At 39.9% G+C, this 21,678-nt stretch overlaps 1 protein-coding gene across 4 annotated transcripts in view; it reads left to right on the top strand.

Annotated features, from left to right (window-relative positions):
• The first annotated feature begins 1,752 nt into the window (after positions 1-1,752).
• SGCE (sarcoglycan epsilon) overlaps positions 1,753-21,678 on the top strand; it is a 67,515-nt gene continuing 47,589 nt past the window's right edge. For 2 of the 4 annotated variants that reach the window (XM_027102479.1, XM_027102478.1), the window contains exons 1-2: positions 1,753-1,967; positions 18,115-18,222. In XM_027102479.1, coding sequence (XP_026958280.1) covers positions 1,859-1,967; positions 18,115-18,222 — 217 coding nt within the window. In that variant the 5' untranslated portion in view covers positions 1,753-1,858. The remainder of the gene's footprint in view (positions 1,968-18,114; positions 18,223-21,678) is intronic. The other 2 variants (XM_027102481.1, XM_027102480.1) reach the window with 1 other exon arrangement.

Raw genomic sequence — 21,678 nt, 5'->3', positions numbered from 1 at the left:
AACCGCCTCAGAGGAGGCGGGCTCGGGGAGGCGCGGGGTCTGGGGAGGCAGGGTCTAGAAGGCGCGCTCTGGGAAGGCGCGCCGCAGAGGAGGCGCGCTCTTAGTAGGTGCTGGGAGGTGCTAAGCCTGTTCCTAGGAGATACTGCAGAGAAGGCGCGCTAGGATGGGCGGGGCAGGTCTGAGACTGGCTGCATGCCTCTCCCAGGATTCCCCCCTCCCCAAGCACCTCCCACCAGCCTCCAACAGGCAGATTCATTTCATGCAACAAGAGCAATCACCCCCAGATCCAATCCCCCCACCACCACCCCGCGCCTTCCAAGACTAAGCAAACCAGTTTCCACAAACTTGCTGGACGCCAATTCGCGCCACCACTACAACTATACCGCCACTTCAATCAAGCGCAACTAGGCAAGGCAGCCCGCTCTGCCACCACCAAAAGATTTTTTACGCTCAAGTCAGCGCCCTTCCACTCCACTGCCATAGCAGGAGTGGTGTGGGCAGAATGTTAAACACTAATTTTTGCCCAGGGCTCCATTTTGTCTAACAGCAGCATCATGCAGAGAACCGTCCTGTAGAAAAACATAGTGGGAGCCATTCCAAAAGGTGTGTAAGAGACAAAGGGTGGGGTTCCGCCAAGAAGACAGAGTAATCTTACTCTTCAGTTCATGTGCACTTCAGCTGGTTTCTTTGTAGCGCAAAACAGTGCAGCTTGTGTACCTCTGCAGCTGTTATTACTTTGTAGCGCATTTTAGGTGTAAATTGTTCCGCAGCTCATGTACCTCTGCGGTTCCTGTGTCTTGGAGCGCAATGAAGCGCTGTTGTCGTGCTAGTCGTTATCATTTTTGTAGAGCTGATCTTCTACAGCTCAGATTTTGTAGCGCATTTAGAGCGCAAATCAGTCATCAGTCTGCGGCTCACATATCGTTGCAGTTCATACTGGTTCTAGCGCAAAGAAGCATCCATCAAGTCTGTAGCGCATTGAAGCGCCCATCCGTCCGTAGCGCATTTGAAGCGCTCATCAGTTTGTAGCGCATTTGAAGCGCCAATTAGTTTGTAGTGCATATCACTTTGCAGCGCATTTGCAAATTGGTCTGTAGCTCATGTCCGTCTACAGCTCATGTTTGTCCGCAGCTCATATGTGTCTACAGTCCGTATCTGGACTTAGGTTCTGGAAATCAAAGCCCTGAAGGCTAGGTTTCTCCATGCAGTTTTGGGGCACAGCCAGTGAAGGCGTGACAAGGTGTGCGTGGAGACATTCCAGGCGCTACTCCATCTCCCGCAGCTTCCGATAAGAAGGGGGGAATGAATGTGATCTTAAAAAAAAAAAAACATCCTCACCGCATACTCACCACGCGAGGACTCCTCTGCGAAGACACTAAGGACGGGGTCCCACACCTGTGCCAGGCGTGGGCTCCGCTGGGTGCTCGGCAGCCCGGAGTGGCTCCGGACGCGAGCCCGCTCAGCGGACCTTTCGCGAGGCTTGGTGGTCCCTCTTCGCTGGTCTCCTCAGGTCGTAGTCAGGTTTCTTCGACACACACCAACCGAAGTTGAAGCGCGTGTACCGAGAGCGCCGACTGGGAGCCTTATATAGGCTGAACCGAGGAGGGGGGCGCCAAATCCCAGCGTGCTCCGCGGGTTAGGGGGGCGGAGGGGGGAGCGGGGGCGGAGGGGATGGGGGATGGGGGGTGGGGGAGATGGGGGTGGGGGCGATGGCCACGCTACTCTGGCCCGCCGCTAGAGGGAGCACGGGATTAAGGAGGGGGTGCAGGATGCTGATGCTGAACTGGCCAAGCTGGGAGGAAAGAAGAAAGGGAGGGGAGTGGAGAATCGAGGACGGCCCGGCCTAGGCAGGCCAAGAATGCAATTGCCCTGGTGGTGGGAGCTGGGAGACCCTTGTGCTTGGACGGGACAGTGTCGGGGGACACGCAGGATGAGCCCCGCAACCACTGGCACCTTCTTGCTGACAGGTTAGTGGCCCGCGCGCGATGGGAGGTCCTGGGGCCAACAGGCCGCCGCTTCCCCATCCCCCGCCCGGGTTTTGGGTACCCGGGTGCATTTTCTGGGCATCAGCCCCTCTTGCTGCGGAATCCCCAGTGCACCCCTCCTCCAGGACGCCCCGCACCCCACTTCCCGGGCCCTGTACGTCCCCTACCAGGCTTGACCCCTGGCCTTTTTTCTCCGCGCCCCCTGCGGGCCCCTCCCTGCCCGGAGGCGCCGAAATTCCATCTCCAATTTCCATTCCCATTGCTCCCCCACCCCACCCCCAGCAGTCCTGGTGGTGAACCTCTCCCGATCCCTGCCTGAAAGAGCTGGGGGTCGTTGACCATTTCGGGGTGGGGGTTGTGGCTTACCCCGCGAATGGGGCTCTGCGGCCCAGAGGCGCGCCGTAGGAAATGGGTGTCAAGCTGCGCCCCCCTCTACACAAACGCATCTTTTTTTTCCTTTTCTTGAATCCGATCTGGAGAGAACACAAAATGTGCATTTGAAACGCCTAATTCTCCCCTCTTTCTAAGAGAATTTCTCGGCGACGGAAATCTCGTTTTTCTTAGGTTTTGCGGAGCAGGGAAAAGGAATCATGAAACGCTAGGAGCCAAACAGGGTGTTGAGGTCAGGTTAACCTCGGCTGGGGGCCAGAGATGCTGCAAACAGAACGGTTTGCCCCACCAAGTGCACTATTTCGAGAAAGCAAAAACAATTAGAAACAGCTGTGGATGCCTCCAGTGTAGTTGGCGGGCTTCGGAGGCTCCCAGCTACGGCCTTGTGGTGGTGATTACGAGGTTTACGCAGAGACCTAGATCTCTCTGCAACATTACATTTTTCTAAATCTTGTAGGGTGAATGAATACATTTAGTCACGGTTACCGCACGTTTAATCCTTTGAAGCGTGTTGCCGAGATTCGGCCGCAAATATTTGTGTATATTTATACATATAAACATATATATTTTACGTTAGAGAAAATTGCAGTGAGTTACAAGACTTCAAAATACTGATGAGGAAGGATGCTGGAAAAAAAGCCTTAACGTGGGTTTCCATTTAAGTGCCTCAGAGTGTTACGCACTGAGGAAAGGGACAATCTGTTGATAATCTTAGTAAAAGAAGTTTAAAATGAAAAACCAGTTGCCTACAACTGAGTGAGGTTCCTGAAACACAGATGAGACACAGTTGTATATAAAGGCTAAAACTGAGCATATTTCAGTAACATTGCTACAGATTATTTTATACATAGAGGATAGATAAGAATTTGACCCATTGTAGGAGGATAGATAAGAATTTGACCCATTGTAGATGATACGATGGCAGAGATCTCACTTAAAGCGAGCCTTTCTAGGAGTAAACAGAACTGTAGCACATTTATTGAGATTCTACTTTTTAATCAGAAATAAAATGTTGACTATCAGATATGTGAATGAATGAAGTGCAGATTTCCAACACTGAAAGATATTTTTCTAGGAAGTTGGGTGAACATAATTATACTGTTAGAAGTGCCTAGTGCCTTTTAATGTTTAGGATGTTCACTCTTTTCTGCAATGTAGAATTTCAGGATTTCTTATGTATGCTAGAGTACTGTTCTGGTGACCTCCGGACTGTCAAATTCTTAGCATTTTTAATCCAGGAGAGTTACTTCATCTACTTGTTTGTTAACTGATAGACATTCTTTTTTCTAAAAAATGAAATTAAAAAATAGTATAGGTGATAGAGAAAATTCAGGTTTAAAAATCTATCCCAAGACTTTTAAAGTTTGAACAAGTTTGAACCTATTTGAATTTTTATTTCAAAATGTTAGCCAGGATTTTTTTTTGGTGGGGGGTGTGTTTGTGGAAAAAAAACAGCTTTAGTATTATCCTTATCATAATAAAAGTAATTCCTATTCATTGTACAAAATTTAGGGAAGAAAAACTCCAGAAACTGGGGGGAAAAAAATCAAGAAGAAAATCAAGATCACCTGTAATCTCTTCATCCTGCGATAACCCCAGTAAACATTATGGGCTCTACTTTATCTATGCATATATATGTGCCTAAATAATATACATTTTTTTTGCACATGTATAATTTCTAAAAATTGAAAATGGGATCAAATTAATTTTCCTCCATTTTTTCTCTTCAAGGAGCCTTAACTATCTAATAACATTAAATTTGCAGAGTTTTTTTTAAAAGGAAATAGTATTAATTACTTTTTCTAATTAAAATTCTAAATGAACAACATTGGTACAGAAATATTTAAAACCAAAGAATAGAGAGTTTCCTCTGATCTCACTATTCTAACATACACATAGTAATCATTTGTTATATTTCCTTGTGTTTTTTATTCTTCTACATATGAAATAATTTTTGCTCAGAAATAGATTTTTCTAAGGAAAAAACAACATCAGTAGATAAGTAGTTTTGATAAAACTTTTTAATCCAAAGCAGCAAAACAATGTTAAACATAAAAACAAAAATACAATGTTAATAGATAAATACTTGAGATAACATGTTACCTAAAACAACAAAACTACACCCCCCAACTTAATAGACAGGAATTTAAAACACTTTCTTGACATTTGATATCATGAGTGAATTTTGGAGTTTCTCAGATATTTGTTCCCAGTGTTGTTGGTTTCTTACCCGTTTTGCACAAGATTACACGCAAAGCAAAAAGAGGTGCTAATGTGCATTATATACTTTATCAAATAATAACTGGGCATTGCATCTGAACATTTTAATCCATTTTTATGAGAATTTCCTGTGGATCTATGAAGCTGTTGATTTACCACCTGTATTTTAACTTCTAGTGTAGTGGGAAAATTGTATTTAAAAACAAAGTGGGATTTTCACTTGTCAAATAATAGCTAGAGTTTCTAATTGGACGTTTTATTTATTTAAGACAATTTGCCATGTATCTGTGAAGCTGTTGATTTGCCTTATATGTTCAGCTTAATTTCTTGGGTGGTGGGAAAATTGTATTCCAAAACAATAAAGTTGAATTTTCACTTGTCAAATAATAACTGGACTTTCTAGTCGGACATTTTATCTATTTTAGATGACAGGTTGCTGTGGCTCTATGAATCTGCTGATTTACCACATGCATTTGACTTACCTTTTAGTATATTAGGAAAAATTCATTTCTAAGCAAAGTAAAATTTTCAGCTGTCAAATATTAACTGGACTTAGTACTTGATCATTTTATCCATTTATTATAAGAGTTTGCCATAAATCCAAAAACTGTTGCTTTACCTCATATATTTAGTTTAAATTCTAGTATGGTGGACAAATTGTTTTTCTAAGCAAAGCGGAATTTTCACTTGTCTCTCAGACATTGAAAATTAGCAAGGGACAGTGAGAAAATCGATGAGAGAGAAAAGTAACACGTATCCAGTTTCTAGCACTGGTTTTCACTGATAAAAACTATGCTCCAAACAAAGTGTTGAAGCATTGAAGAAACCCTGACATGTTAAAAAATTCTCAATCTGATATACAGATTGGTTGGTATTGTAATAAGTGCAATATTTATGGATCACATTTTCTCCAAAATAACCAGCTACTTTGTTTCTTTTTCTTTTTTACTAACCCTCCACGCTTACTCTATCTGATCCCTTTTCTTAAAACTTACCGTTAAGTCAGTTCTAAACACCGAAGTGTAAATTCTATTGTTGGTCTTATTTCCTACTCTTAGTGTAAAAAAGGACTGTAAGTGAATAGATGACATGGTTTATGTGTCGGTTAGAGATTCTTGGTCTGGAGCTCTGTTTAAGTCCAGAGCTTCACAGAAGTATTAACATTGTGATTTTTTTTCTTTCTATCCTTTCCAATCCCTCCATCAGAGACAGAGAGACAGGCATGATAGAAAGACAGATACACATGGGTAGGCAGATAGACAGACGGACAAACATGGACAGATAGACAGACACTTGGGCACACACACACGCATGACATCCAGGCTTTTTCTAAACTTTAGGATCCAGTTCTCCAGTTTGCTATCTCCCTGATTTCTAAAAATATTAAGCCAAAAGCATCAGTGCATAATTCAGAAAAGGAAGCTGGTGTTTCTAAAGATCAACAAGTATTTTTCAGGTTGGTAGAATCAGATAGAGTCTCAATGCTCTTAAAGTTGTTCCACATGAACTGCTTCCGAACTGCTTCCAAGCAAAATTCTGTCTAAGCAAAATTCGGTTTTTTTAAACAATGTAACTATAGTAAAGACAGTATTGAATAAAAAACAATCTCCACCATCTGACACTAGAAGAAACATTTCCATTGATGTTCCTTCCCTTCTAGTCTTTGTTCCATGTGCATATATATTTTTACATGACTATAATTTTAATATGTGTAGATTTTTTACAGTTTGCTTTGAAAGATAAGTGAATCTTGCTTTCAGCTAAGCATTTGTCAAGGCTTTAGGATGTTCTTGTGTGTGAGATGCTGTGTTAGACTAGCAGGATTGCTTTGTGAGCATGAGGCAGGCTGAGCCAGTACCCACCAGGTGTGGGGTTTACTGGGTTTGGGTCTGGGAGTGGTCCCTCGTGAAGGATCACAAGTCTTTGCCCTAGGTCTTCTCTTTTTCAACATTTTTATGGATAACTGTGATGAAGATCTAAGAGGCTTGCTTTAAAATCCATGGTTGACTTGAAAAAAGGTTAACTGTTACAAATAGATAACAGAATTTAGAGTTAACAAGGTTTAAGTAGGCTGTAGTGCTATTCAAAAATATATTTTATAGCAGTAAATGCATCATAATTCATTGGTGTGTAAGGCAGGAGGTGACTTTCCATGGTGGCAGTTTTTGAGGAAAAGGACAGTTAGTATGAACTGGTGGCATAACATGGCTACAAAAATATCAAATTTAGATTCCGATAATAGTGTAGTGTCCATATGTCACAAAAATTAACAGTACCCTGCTCTAATTAACCACATCTGTAGTATTGTGTCCATTTCTGGCTGTCACGTTTAAAGAGAGACATTGACAAAGTAGACAACTTCCAGAACAGTCTGTGGGGATGGTGAGGGGTCTGGCAATCCTGTCATAGGAGGTATCCTCCAAGGGTCTGGAAATGTTTAGCTTGAAGACTAAAAGTAGACGTAAACTCTCTTCTGTCTGCTTCAGAAAGCACATCTAGCTGCAGTGGGTGAAAGGTAGAGATGGATTTCAACTTGAGACCTTTCTAACAGTGCAGCTCAGGAAGGGAATCAACTTAACACCTTTACTTGGTCTCTTATTTTAAAGTATCAGAAATATTTACCTTTCTTGTAATGAATATTTAATTTGAAGGCCATAATAACATTTTAGTGTAGGATAGCAAAGATACTTGTGATGGAAACATTTTATTTTTTCTGATCAACTATCTAAAAAGAATAGTCCTATGTGTTGCAGGTTGATTTCTTACAACTTGAAAATAGCTGCAACAGGACATTTTAACACATTCTTTCCTCCCTTCTCATTTCATTTCAAACATGAAAATCTGTAGAAGTAAAGTTGTTTCCCCCCCTGCAAATTATCCTGGCTTTAACTTGCTTCCTAGAGTTGTTCCTTTCCTAGTGTTTCTTGCTTGCTGAGAACGGGCTTCTCAGGCAGAGTGGCTGCAGATGCCTTGGGGGGCGCCCTGGGTTAAGGGGGAGTGGACCGCTGCTGGGCAGCTGAGACCTCAGCTGCTGGAGCCTCTTACTCAGGGGAAATGTGGAGCCATTCTCCCTTCTGCAGTCCCCGCCCCCCCCTTATATGTCCTTGCAATACTTAACAGTTACAATTTTTAGCTTTTCAATAGAAAATAAAACCTTTCAATCAAAAGTAGCTGCTGCCCCTGTGCTCTTTTAACTTCTCTTCCTTTCAAGTTAGCCTCGTTTCTGACTGCCAGTCTTAGTGTTTCAAACACGTCTCGGGACAGATTTTTCTTTCCTCTTCATCTGCCTATTGATTGTTTATTTTGATTATCATCTCTAACTTTGAAAATGTGATTGCTCAAAATTAACTTGTAGAGTATGCACACAGGACCCCACTTCTAAGAACTGATAACCTGTAACACATCTGACTCCATAGCAACGATTTTTATGCCCCTGACCCTTGGAAACTAAGACTCCGATGAGAAATGTGAAGAAAGAAGAGAACATTCTTCAGTCATCTTTTTAAACCAACTTTTTCCTGCCTCTTTTACTCCTGCCTATTCTCCCCACACCCAGAACTTTCTCCTCCACTCAAATTGTTAGGTCAGATATATGGGCAAGCTAACCTTGACTATGTGAAGTGTATTTTTAATGTTGAACAAGTTTCTTGTCTTCTTATTTTCTCTATCTTTTATAAAAGTGTCGTGCACTTTTGTGGGATAGTAGTAATACACCGGGCAACTTGTGATGGCTGGGTTCCCAGTTGTTGAAGATGCCACAGGCGTTCCTGAGCTAAGCTCATATTTCCGAGAGAGAAATGCTCAGCGATGAGCGCTGGCTTGTCAGCGCTCACGCATCTGATCTGCGGGCGGCTACTTGCAATTCCTTGAATGCAATACTCGCTCCTCTGCTCCTGGGTTTGGGAAGCAAATGATCTCCAACGTTTAAAATTTTAAACTTCCAGAAGTTATCTTAGGAAATAAACAGGTAGCCTTGAAACATGAGTTGCTGTGCTTATTAATGTTCTTTCTTGCAAAAATCAACATATTAGTAAAGCTGAAGTGCTGTTTTCTTCTTGGGTCACTTTGGTAAAATTCTTATTTTTCGTGTCTTCATCTAAGAATTTCTATGCACTCTTTATGCGATCGCGGTTTAAATGTGTCTTATCACTTAAAAAGCGCTCGTCTTTAGCACGTCTCATTTTCTACTTAATTGCCTTGGACTAATCAGATTTTTTAGACCAGCTCTTTGGCATTCTGTACCACGGGAATCGCCACGGCATCTGTTGTGACACGGAAGGCAGACTTTTTCTCTTCTGACAAATGAAGCCGCTCGTTTCAAAAATGTTTAGGAGTTAGGCAGCTCCAGTGTAAATTCTTTCCCATTCTTTAGCTTTTCACTCATTCATCTGGTCACCACTTTGATTATCATGGAGATTTGGGGTTCACTGTGAATTTGAAAGAAGAGATCGCAGTTAATTTTCCTATAGCAGTTAAAGTGAAATATTTTAGTTCCTGATTTCTTCAGCAATAGACATAGAAGTAAAGTTGATTTTTTTACTTTGGAATGCAGAAGAAGAAAAAATTAGCCCCATGATTTTTCTTTTTTTTTTTTTCTCCTTAGCAAATTGGTGTTTTCTCACTGTGCGGTAAACTGTCTGTGGCTCTTCTGTCCTATGAAAGAGTTAAATCAGTGTAGCACCTTTAACATCTTTCATTTTTTCGTAGTTATAGAATTGATTCTAATCAAAGGCCAGTACTGCAGAAGTGGAAACAGAACAGGTTGCTACATGTGCTTATCAAAATTTGAAATGTATGTTATTTTTTGTCTAGCCGTTTAAATTCTAGTTTAGTTTACAAGTATACTCCTTTAAGTGATGAAAAATAAAAATATAAGGACGTTTGTTGTAGGATTGATAGTAATAATGAAAAACTAGAAAAAAAATTGGGTCATCTTACTAACTAATACTTTTTTCATTCATTTATTTTTTGAGTATTGACTGGTTTTGAGACTGTGTTAGATGCTGGGGAATACACTTTCCCAGCCGTTAGGGAAGTTTTACATTAGCGGGGTTGACAAAGATTAATCAATTAATCATACATATAAATGTGCCCTCAGAACTATGGTAAGTGGTACAAACACTAGTAGAATTTCTAAGCAGGGGATTTGGCCAGACAGGGGGATTAAGGAAGGCTTCTCTGAGTAGGTACTCAGATCTGAAGGATGAGTAAATGTTAGGAGAGGTGAAGAGGAAAGGTATATTTGAGGTCAAAGGAAGAGCTCTGTAGAGGCCCTGGGGCAGGTTGCCCTGGCAAATAGAAGGTGTTGGAAAAAGTCCAGTGATGTTGGAGCCGGGAGGGAAGGGGAACTACAATATGAAAGGAGGCTAGATAGGGGGTCAGGGAGCAAATTTTGCCGGGTCTGTTAGACTGCCTTAAAGAGTGTAATCTTCATCCTAAAACCAACGGGAAGTCTTTGGAGGGGTTTAAGCAGGACTTGATCAAATTTGCATTTCAAAAAGAGCACTTTGGCGGCATTGTGATGAAAGGATTGGAGGGGTCAGAATAGAAGCGGTAGTTCGAAGGCTACTTTACTAACCCAGAATAGAGATGATGACCTCCAGGCTAGGGTGGTGACGGGGAAATGAAGATAGGAGGGATATCTTGAGGGGTAAACAGCAATCGGAGTGGGTTGTGGATTGACATTGGGGTGGAGAGTGACAGGAAATATCAAGCATGATTTCTAGATTTCTGTTGTATTCATGAGAATTAATGGTGATACCATGCTTCTGATGAAGAATGCCGGAAGAGGACCAAACTTTAAGGGAAAGATCAGGAGTCCTAGTTTGGACAGGCTGAGTTTGAGGTGATGATAAATAAATTATGATTGAGCCACGCAGCATGAAGCTTTGCAGTCTTAAAATGTGATATCATGTAAACACGTTCAAGATATATGCTAAGGGAGAAAGTGTGATCACATTATGTAAAGAAAAGCATGGTGTATGTGTGTGTTTATATGTGTATGTGTATAAACGTACGTTTGCATATGCATAGAATATGGAAAGATGCAGGGATTATTAAGAGTGGGTACCCTCTGCAGTGGCATTAGGAGGATGGCATTGGAGGGGACTTTTATATTTTATACCCTCCTGGTTATACTATTTGAATGTATTACAATGAAAATGTGTGGCTTCTATAATAAAGAAAAATAATGACTGTTTCAAGTAAAGACCCATTAGTATATTATTGTTATATTTTTTATTTTGAGCAGAATTTTTTCCTACAGTTTTGCTTCCCTAACCCAGTAGCTCTTAACCACTTTGCCTTTTAATCCTTTCCCACTAGATTGCACTATTAGGCTAGATTTCCCCGTCTGCATAGTATTTTGTATTCTAACTTTCGCTAATTTTATTAATTTCAAAAAAGTCCAACATTTTGCAGATGAGGACATTAAATTGTAATGGTGCGTGTAACTACTGCATATATTATGTATCCCATTTTCAAGGGTCCCACTGGTGCTCCTTATGCATCTAGTGTTTCTCAGATAGAATATAGATAGTACCATTTCCGGGCAGTGAAAACCCAGTACGTGCCTTGGTTGGGCTATTTGAGCAAAGGTGTAAAACTCCAAAGAGAAGTGGATAACCCTCCCTTCTCCATGAACTATTCTATCAAACCAACACTTTTTTTTATCAGACATTTAATGTTTCATCCAGTTTTGATATATGTAATGCAAAGTCGAATCTTGTGTCCATGCAGTTTTTGCTTTTGTTGCATTATTTCCTCAGAATAAATACCTAAGAGTTTGTGAGAGTCAGAGAGTACAGATATCAATATAACTTGCTTCTTTTTATTTTATTTTAATTTTTTAACATCTTTATTGGAGTATACCTGCTTTACAATGGTGTGTTAGTTTCTGCTTTATAACAAAGTGAATCAGCTATACATATACATATGTTCCCAGATCTCCTCCCTCTTGCGTCTCCCTCCCTCCCACCCTTCCTATCCCACCCCTCTAGGTGGTCACAAAGCACCGAGCTCATCTCCCTGTGCTATGCGGCTGCTTCCCACTAGCTAACTATTTTACGTTTGGTAGTGTATATATGTCCATGCCACTCTCTCACTTCGTCCCAGCTTACCCTTCCCCCCGGCCCCCGTATCCTCAATTATAACTTGCTTCTTATCACACCTGGCTTTTGCAGCTCTCAACCAGTCTGCCTTGGCCGGTACTGGGAATGAAGACTTGCTAAGCTGCCGTCTTCTTAGCCCTGTGAAGTTTGGGGTGGTTGGAGCCCCTGGGCTTCTCCTTCCGCTGGTGAGCAGCCTCTAGCATTTACTCCACTCTTCCATACAAATATCATTTTTCATGTGTCTCATGACCGTGAAGAAAAAAAAAAAAAGAGTGCTATATTCTATAATGCCAACTGTAGTGACAATAGTTTTTCCATTTGAACATCTATTTTTTTTTAAAAAAACACATTTAAAGAAATCTAAAATTTCCTTCATATCAAGTGAAGAGTAAATGTAATAATAGCTTATATTTTTTGAGAACATCATTGTGTGCTAAGCACTCTTCTAAGGGTTTTAAGTGTATTATCTCATTTAATATTCACAATGCCTCTATGAAGTGGGCACTGTTCTGGCCCTACCAGATGAGTAAACTGAGGTACAGAGACATTGAATAACTCGCCCAGTGGAGAAAAACTGGGGTTTTGAACCCAGGGACTCTGTCTCCAGAGATGCTGATTTAAACCCTACCTTTCTGTGCTCCCAATTTTTATTTCACTCTAAAGTCTAAAATCTTACCTAGCTTGTGCTAAAATTATAAAATTCTAATAACTTTAAATTATATTAATTACTTACGTTCTGCCCCGCCAGGCTCTTCTGTTTTAACAAAGTGTAGAGGCTTCTCATTCTGGCATTTTCAGTTTGAAGTCTTGCTATTACACTTCTCTTAGGAATATTTTTTTCTGACTCCCTTTGAGGTTGGGGTGGACAGTTCTCAGCAAAGCCATTTTTTTCTCCATAGGTTCCAACTAACCTTTTAGCTTTCCTCTTTTAATGAATTGTGTGTGTGTGTGTGTGTACATAACACATAGGATTAATTCTCATGGGTATTGCCTCCTTGCTAGCTGTTTCTTATCCAGCAGTCAGGGAAAACTTATTTTTTTCTAGAAAGAAAAGTAAGTTGAAGAGGACCTACTAGTAATAATAATAATATCTCAAATTACTTAAGAAATATACAGTTCACAGAGTGCTTTCCCATTTAACCATTTGGGGATCGTATTGATGAGTAGATAACGGGGACTTTGAAGTCAATCAAGAAATGGGTTCAAAATCCAACTCTGCTACTTACTAAACATAATGACCTGGGATAAGCTACATAATTTCCTAAGACTTCTTATCCTCATTGTAAAATGGAAGTAATAATACCTGTTTCACATAGTGATGATGTAAGGATTAGAATAGTTATGTATAAAACCTTTAGTGCCTTGTACTTAGTACTCAAAACTTGGTAGCTAATGATAATGTCAGCTAACATTTTTAGAGAGAAAAATATAAAAACAAGATTTCAGCATAAGAGACAATTTTAAAAGTATTAAGGATAGTTGCATAGAAAAGGGAAGAGAAAATGTAGAGGGCAAGGGAGAGACATAATGACATGGGGAATGATAAGAGAAGGGAAGAGATGTAGGCGACATGAGCTGTCTATCCTATTTATGAAAACGAAGTCTTTGTCCCCTTTGAGTGAAATAGGAAAAGAGACAGATGAAACAGAGAACAAGAGAAAGACTTGACAGTTTGGTTCTAAGGTGAGTGTGTTAATCAGATTATATTTCATCTGGCATATTCTGCTATTTACTTGGACAGTGATGTCAGACTAAATTATTATTTATTATTTCTATCCCTTGACATTTTGATTAGCTCATCAGCAATCAGTCACTATTCACAGCTCTTCAATTGCTTTTATTAAATAGCAAACCCTTCCTCACTAAGTCAGCAAATTATTCAGGTTTGGGAGAGTCATGTCTCTTCAGAGAGTGTTTGCCCCAGGCCAGATGAGATGCAGTCATGCTGCTACAAGACTCCGCATGAATCATGGAACCTTAAGACAAACTTTAAGGATTGAATGGTTTCTAGGGAATTTAAGGGCATGCCAGTCACCATTGGATTAATTCGGGCTTTGATGAGTTTTGAGAGGGAGCATTGAGGAATTGGTTAAATTGTATGCCATGCTTTGCTAGCTAATTGTGTGACTGTCTTCTTAGTCTGGGCTCTGTAAACACAAGATTCATATTATTCTTTGCCTTTGTGTTTATGAATTAGAGCAAAACTCATATCCAGGTACAAACGTAGCATAGATTATCATGAACCCAATGAGCACAGTGGAGTTCTTTCAGGATTTCTGAGGATGGTCCGTTATCTTTGGAAGGAGTCCAAGAATCAGTCTATACAGGCTGACTTTATTTTTTTACACACTAGATTTAATCTTGAAAAGTAATGTATAGAGTAAATAGTTTCAAAAATTGAGTCATGTTTTCCCATCCTAAGGAAATTTGTTCTCACAGAAAAAAAATGGTGTGCTCCTTTTCTAATGAAAATTAAACTTATTAAAATACTACCTTTTTTTCCCCAATGAGTATTCTGCATTTGTCAATGTACAGATTACAATAATTTTCTTTACAAGAAGTTAGCTAAGTGGATCCATGATCTTGGACACGCAGTGAAAAATAGATATTTCAGTGTTACTGAGATTTCTCCCTCAAGGTGTGGGACTTGAATGTTTAAGCAGACACATTATCCGTGGTGTTGTGTCTTGCCTTTATTGACATTGTCTGGTGAGTAGAGCAGTAAAAAGTTGTCTTTTTATTTAGATTTATTGGACTGTGGTCTCCTGTGGTCGAAGTAGGACTTTAGAAGGATCAATATAAACTTAAAAAAATTGAATATGCTCAAAGCAATGCCAGCCTTAAAACAGAGCTATATCTGTGAGATGTGTTTAAACTATTTTACCCTGCCTCTATTTTTTAACAACTGAGGCACCAATCACATTTGTCTTTTGAATTTTGAAATTCTTGTCTGTAAAAGCCAAGTAGGCTGCACTTACACAGGACCTGGAAAGCATGAGCAATGATACGTTGGTTCACCCGGCAAGGATGTGCAGTGACATTAAATCTTATGGGTTACTGAGGTTCTAAAAGCCAGAGTATAAGGCAAAAAATTCCGTAGACTTAAGTTACCCTAGTAAATCCTTTAAATTACCTATGAAGTACATTATGTGTAGTTTTGTGTGTATAACTGAACAATAATTCTTATGTACAGCATGGTCTGAGAACCACTGGGCTAGAATAAAGGAAGGAACAAAAGGGGTGCTGTCTGGACACCCAAGCCCTTCTTTCTTTATGGTAACTCCCCAATCCATGGAAAAGTGGAGGATTCTGAAGCGTGCCTGCTTGCCTGCTTGCCTGCAGGGTTTACTCCATTCTGCTGTTCGATGAAGCCTCTATAATATTCAGACATGTTAACAGATCTCTTGGTTTTGTATGGATTGAACTAGACAGTCTGCATGAAAGCACCTTGCTCAGGACCAGGTGATGTGATGGATTTAAGTGTAAATGTTGCTTGTCAGGTCCACATATATACATTGTTTTTTGAAGAGTTGTAGAGAAGAATTTGGCCACTTGCTTCCTGTCTTTCTAGGTTGAGATTTCCCACTGTACAGCAGTGACTTTCATGTTCTTGCAAATTGGCTGCATCTGTGGGCCAGTTGGGGATAAGAGAGAGTAAAGTTTTCAGTTATAAGGTTAGCCCTACGTTTGTCACATTTGATGTGACTTGGTTGAATATCCTATATACCCTTGGGTTCTGTAGGTCTTCTGTTGGTCTTCTAGAGTTCGTATTTGTGTGTGAGAATCACCTGATGAAACTGTGTAACCCGCCTACCTAGATTCTCCATGGTGGAGTCATGAATATGTGTTTTAAATTTTTTTATTTTGTAGTTTTTGGGGTGTGTGAGAATATGTATTTTTAGAGAGCTGCCCAGGGGATTCTTATGTAACTAGCATGTTGCCTTTGGAACCCAGCAATTAGGAAAACCCTTGGAGGTGGGATATTTTGCCACAAGAGGCCATGAACATTTCTGATCCATTTCAGCTTAAATTATTTAGGAAATGACTACTGTATTCTTCATCTAGATTTAAAAGGACATAACTTCAGTTCTTAGGTGAATCAACCATTTATTAGGTGAATCAGCCATAAGATTGGTCTTTTAGTAGATATAAAATTAGTATACTTAGGTTTACATAATTTAAAAATTCAATACCAACCAACTCATTTATTCACTTGGGGTGCTAAGGCCTTTGATTTCCACTCCCAGGTATCACTGAAATGATCACCTGAGGTTTTGTTTGATGGTTTATTTTTAATAACTTGGGTTTTGAGTTGTATTCTTTTTTTCATTTTGGAAGGGGACTTGGTATTTCTCATAATTTAGTTTAAGTTTAGAATTTTACTCAGAATTCAGTTTGAGAAGGAAATAACCATTTCACCTCTGATTTACTAGGGTGAGGAGCTCTTTCAACATTAGGTGTCCTGTACCCCAACAAGTGTTTCTCTCTTCACTTGTCCTTACTCTCTGATTCATGAAGTATTTTCTTTATATGCTTGTATAAAGCATATATGTTTTGTATATGCTGTACAATATACAAATACATGTATATTGTATGTTTCTGCTTGGTCCCACCCATTCTAGTTTTTCTGGGATTGTGTCTCATCATTTATGTTCCTTTTCATTACACCTAGTCTCTTTCTCTCTCCTTATGTCTTTTCCTCAGCTTATAAACAAAATTTGTTTCCCTACGCGAAAATAAACAATCTTTTTCTCTACCTTGCTGCTCCGCAGTCTGCCATATCATCTTATCTCTTTGCTTCCCTCTTCTGGCCAGTGTTCTTAAAAGATTAACTCTGTTTGTTGCATCTACGTCTTGGCCTTTTGCTGTCTGGCTTCTACTCTTACCACTTTATTGGAACTCCACTTTCAAGGAGTCACCAATAACTTCTCCCCTTTCACATCTAGCAATCTTTTCTGAGCTCTCATCCGCTTTGACCTTTTTGCAGTAAGTGAGGATGTTGATCACACTCTCCTTTTTGACAACTCTTCCGTTGACATATGTATATGACACTTCAGGCTCAGTGGTCCAACCTCTCTGACCGCCTTGTCTCTTATTTCTTTGCTGAATTATCCTCTGGTTTTTGCTATGTAAATGTATTTATTAACATGTTCTTCTGCCTTTGTTGTCCCTCCCACTTTTCGTGCATTCCTTCTTGCTATATATTGCAACCCCGGAAGCTAGGACAAAACTACGGGGTACACCCTGGGGGATTTGGGAACTGAGCTGAACTCAAAGGGAACATATCTGAGATGGCTAGAGGAAGGGAGAATGAGATGGTGACCCAATGTTGTAGTTAGGAAAATGGTACCCAAATATCAAGTCTGGAAGATAAGGATGAAAAATGGGAGAGTAAGCAGTAAGATTGGTAGTTTGGATGATTGGAAATAGTATAGGCAAATAGGTCAAGAACGTGAATGTGTATCTTCTCCAGATCATTTTGTTCCTGACAGTCTAATGCGTGTTACCTGAGAGCATGATCTCTTTAAGGAATTGCACTGGGGCTTTGGCTTCAATAATCATTTCTCTGGTGATGAACTTCAAATCTGCATCCAAAGCTTGCCTTAGATTCTCCTGTGAACCAGAGCTCTATTTCCATCTTCTTCTTAGGTGGTTTCACCTGGATATCCAACTGGTACCCCACATTTAACATATCCCCAAATACATTTGTCATCTTTCTACTGAAATGGACTCTTTTTTGGCATTCCTAATACATCACTGTTCTGCGTCATCCTGGGTCAAAACTTCAAAGCCATTATTCTTTTTTTAGCCCACATCCAGCAATTTGAGAAGTACTGTCAGTATTCTCTCCCATGATGTCTTGTAACTGGCCCCACCTTTACTCTTCCTTTCTTCAACCGCTGATTATGGGCTGACTGCTACTCTACACTCCAGAGATAACCCCCTATTTAGTATCCACTGACCCTGATTCTGTTCATTGCTGCCAGTGTAATGTTTCCAAAACTCAACTGTAAATTTCGAAGACGTTTTAAACTTACCACAACATTCCAAGCCGGGGAAAATTGCTTCCCCTCTCAGTGCTATTGTAGCAGCTATGCTTTCTACCACTGTGTGTATATGTGTAATTGCTATGTGTATACACTATATTATACATTACATATATATTTTGGTACATGAATTATCAGTCCCTATAGATTGTAAGCTCCTTGGAGGGCAGGAACTGTGTCTTTACTTTGTATCCCCATATATTCCTTGTATTGACATGCAACAGATATTTATTGAATGGAATTAAACAGCTCACTGGGGCTGGAAGGAATCTGATACCAGTTAATACGTAGTAGGTGATTTGTGATAGTCATTTTAATTTGACATTAATTTCATTTTTTGTGCATTTGTTTTATTCTGAAAAGCTTTTTTATTAAGCTGTGCTGATGGCATAAGTGGAACAGTTAACTGGAAGACCAAACAGGCCAACAATTTTATTATCAGCAGAAAAATGACTGCTGGGAAGAAAGATGGTGAGTTTAGGTTGTAAATCTAAATCCTTTTGGGGAGTCAATTAAATGTCCGCTTCCAATAGTCCTTTTGCTTTTTCAGTCATGTGTGGACTTTTTTTTTTTTTTTTGATAAGTCAGTCTGAAAAAAATCAAATTTTGTTTTCCTAATCTTCTAAAGCTTCTGATCCTCTGTGTTCTTAATCCATTATTCTCCAAGTTTTTTTCCTTTGCTGTAGTTTTCCCTTTTTTTTAACCAAAAATAATTCTTGTTTTTAACCTATTGTTGCCCCTTATCCAGTCACTAGCTTGCCACTTATGAAAATTGTCCCAGTGTGGTTATTATAACAATTTACTTATAACATTGAAAAACATTAAGAAGTACATTTAACATAAATCGTTTAAAAACAGTATTTACATAACCTTAGAAAAATGGTCATAAAATATTTTGGCTAGTTGTGGATGATTTTTTGAATGATTTTTGTTGCAAAACCAAATTGGTATGTTTGCTGTTAACTAATTAGATGGCATTTGTTTTCTATGGAAAAGATAGCCTGACCCTTGAATGATTGATTGTCCTTCTAAATTTTTCTTCCCTATCTTAAATGTGTTCATTAGCAATATGTCAGCACCTTTGAAATAATGCATTTCATCAGGGAGAAAAAGACTCACTTAATAACCAAAAGATTAGTTGTTTTAAAAATATCAGTTATCAATATGAGCTTTCACTTAATATTTCTGGATTACTTGTCTTTATAATCCCTCTTAACCGTACCCTCCCCCCCCCCAACCCCACACACAATTTGGGCTATATGTGGTCATGAACAGAACATTAGCAGAACAGTAGCCTAGTCTCCATAACTTTGGGGTAACCAGAATATCTATTAAAAAAAACAACAGTTTTAAAATATTTTGAAAAGAGCAGTAATTTTATGTAATAAAATGGCCTTACTGCCATATAAAACTTTCTAGGTATCTTGTAGGAGTGATTCCTGGCTTACCTCATTTTCTTCTTACATTTCTGAGTTGGGGGGTCACTGACTTTTTTCCAGCTAGCATCAAATTATTCCTCAGCTAGAATCTTCTACTCCCAGATCTGTTTCACAGTAGGACCAAGGCTCCCAGCATCTCTTCTACTCTGCTGTCTTTGAAACAAACCCACAAACACCTCTGCATTTTTAAGGAATTTTCATCTCTAATATAAAAGAAAAGAGTTTTATAACAGTAAACTCTCATGAAAAGTTCACAAAAAGTTGTTTTCAAAAGCACTAGACTCACCTGTTCTAGGATCTAAGCGCATCATCCCACAGTCCTTTCCCCACACCCTCCTTAGATATTCTCAAGGGATTTTCTCTGTTTCCTTCAAGGGAATCACCCCCGGCTACCTTATCTGGGCTGCTCCTTAATCAGGCTGAGGGCCTTCGGCTTCTTCGGCACATCCACTATTCCTGTTTTCTTTTTATTTTATTTTATTTATTTTTGGTTGTGTTGGGTCTTCGTTGCTGCGCACAGGCTTTCTCTAGTTGCGGCGAGCGGGGCTACTCTTCATTGCAGCGCAAGGGCTTCTCATTGTGTTGATGAGCCCGGGCTCTTGTCGCATGGGCTTCAGTAGCTGTGTGGCACGCGGCCTCGGTAGTTGTGGCTCGCGGGCTCTAGAGCGCAGGCTCAGTAGTTGTGGCCACGGACTTAGTTGTTCCATGGCATGTGGTATCTTCCCGGACCAGGGCTCGAACCCGTGTCCCCTGCATTGGCAGGCAGATTCTTAACCACTGCACCACCAGGGAAGCCCCTTCCCGTTTTCTAATCTTACCAATTATGGCCCCAGATGGCCCTCAGTATTGCCATCTGCAATTTACTTCTGTCATCTCCCAGGGATTTGGGACCTGCCGTGATTCCTGCTGCCTCACACGAGATCACTAAAGACGCTTCCTCTGGACTTCACACTATTTTGCACTAAATTGCAGTCTTTCCCTTTTCTTCAGTTTCTTGTTTTTAACGTTGATCCCTAGAATTTCTGTCCTCTTTAAGCGTGTCCCTCCATTCCTATTCGATTTTGCATAAAGGTGCTCTCTAACCGGCTGTCAGGCTCAGCTATGGTGCTCTTCTTAGTGAAATGTATTCCAAGGCCTTTACCATAGCATTCTCTAGAATCTCCATCTCTTCCTTTTTCAAATTTCATGCTCCCTCTGGACCTCAAACTGATTTTCTCCTTGGAACCTGAGCCATAACTGTAGTTCTCAAAATCGAAATGATCAATACATCTTGAGGTAACCAGTTCAGATTATCGCATTCTCTTATTTCCTCAGTTTCTCTTGAACTCATTCTTTAGCTTCTACCTTCCTGGTCTCCTCCTCTAATTTAAATCCTATCATTATAGTTCTGCATTATTAAAATATCTTACAGAGAGAGTAATGAGTTTACTTTAGTGGGTTGTAATAATGTAATGGACAGCCACCAAATGTATTACCTCATGTTAGCAAATCAACAAAATACGTAACTACCCTGGGTTCAAGTCCTGGCTCTTCCTCTTCCTAGTCCTGTAAGCTTGAACCTGTCATTCAGCCTCTCTGGGTTCAGTTTTGTTAACTATAAAATGAAGGACTGAACTTGATTTTTTGCATGCAAACTCCAATTGATGTTATCTGTCAGGAATCCTGGATTGAGTAGAATGCTGAGGCCATATCCAAGCAGGAAGTAATGCAATGATTTGTCTCTTAGTAGAGAAAGTTATTTGGCACGCCCTGACAGGATGACATCTAAAGCCCCTTTCAATTGCAGTGTTCTATGAGACCAAGTTTATTGATTACCAATTAAAAATGGTTTGCAACCACTTTCCAGCCGACATTTAAGAAAAAAACAACAAAACGAAACAAACACATGATCATTCTATGGAAAAATCAGGATATTTAACTCTAGTGTAGAAAAATGGTTTTAGTAAGTGGCTTTGGTTGCGGGGAGGGGAATCTCACAAAGTAACCTTTCTGCTTCTTGTAGAAAAAGATCCAAGTAGTGGTTTCTTTTCTACCTCATGTAGAGAAAAGTGGTCCTATCTCTTAGAGGAGTGAAGTTTTAAAAGGCAATTTAATGCCTTCCCCATGATGAGCTCTACAGCCCAGGTGTGGACTATCTGTGACTGAAATAAAACAATAGCTGACCACTGCCCAATGAATGGCCTTCGGTACTTTGATGCTGAGTAAACTTAAGGGGTGAAGGGCAGACTGCCGAGAAAAGCTTTTGACTCTAAGCCAAGATTTATAAAGCTGGATTGATAAAACACAGGGTAAATTTTAAAGAGGAAAAAAAAAAACAAAACCAAAACAGGTTGTGTACCTGGCTGCATATTGATGCCTTTCAAACTATTTTTCTACAGGCATTATCTGGTCTAGTAATTAAATTTCAATTAGACTATAGAAATAACACATTGAAAAATAAATTAGGAAGGAAACCATAAATATATCAAGCTCTGAAAACCCTGAAATG

The sequence above is a fragment of the Aethalodelphis obliquidens genome, unplaced genomic scaffold, assembly GCF_003676395.1.
Source record: "Aethalodelphis obliquidens isolate GAN/ISIS:26980383/991018 unplaced genomic scaffold, ASM367639v1 scaffold5, whole genome shotgun sequence".
Lineage (NCBI taxonomy): Eukaryota > Metazoa > Chordata > Mammalia > Artiodactyla > Delphinidae > Aethalodelphis > Aethalodelphis obliquidens.
Note: the sequence above shows the minus strand (reverse complement) of the source record. Positions and strands in the feature narration are given on the sequence as shown.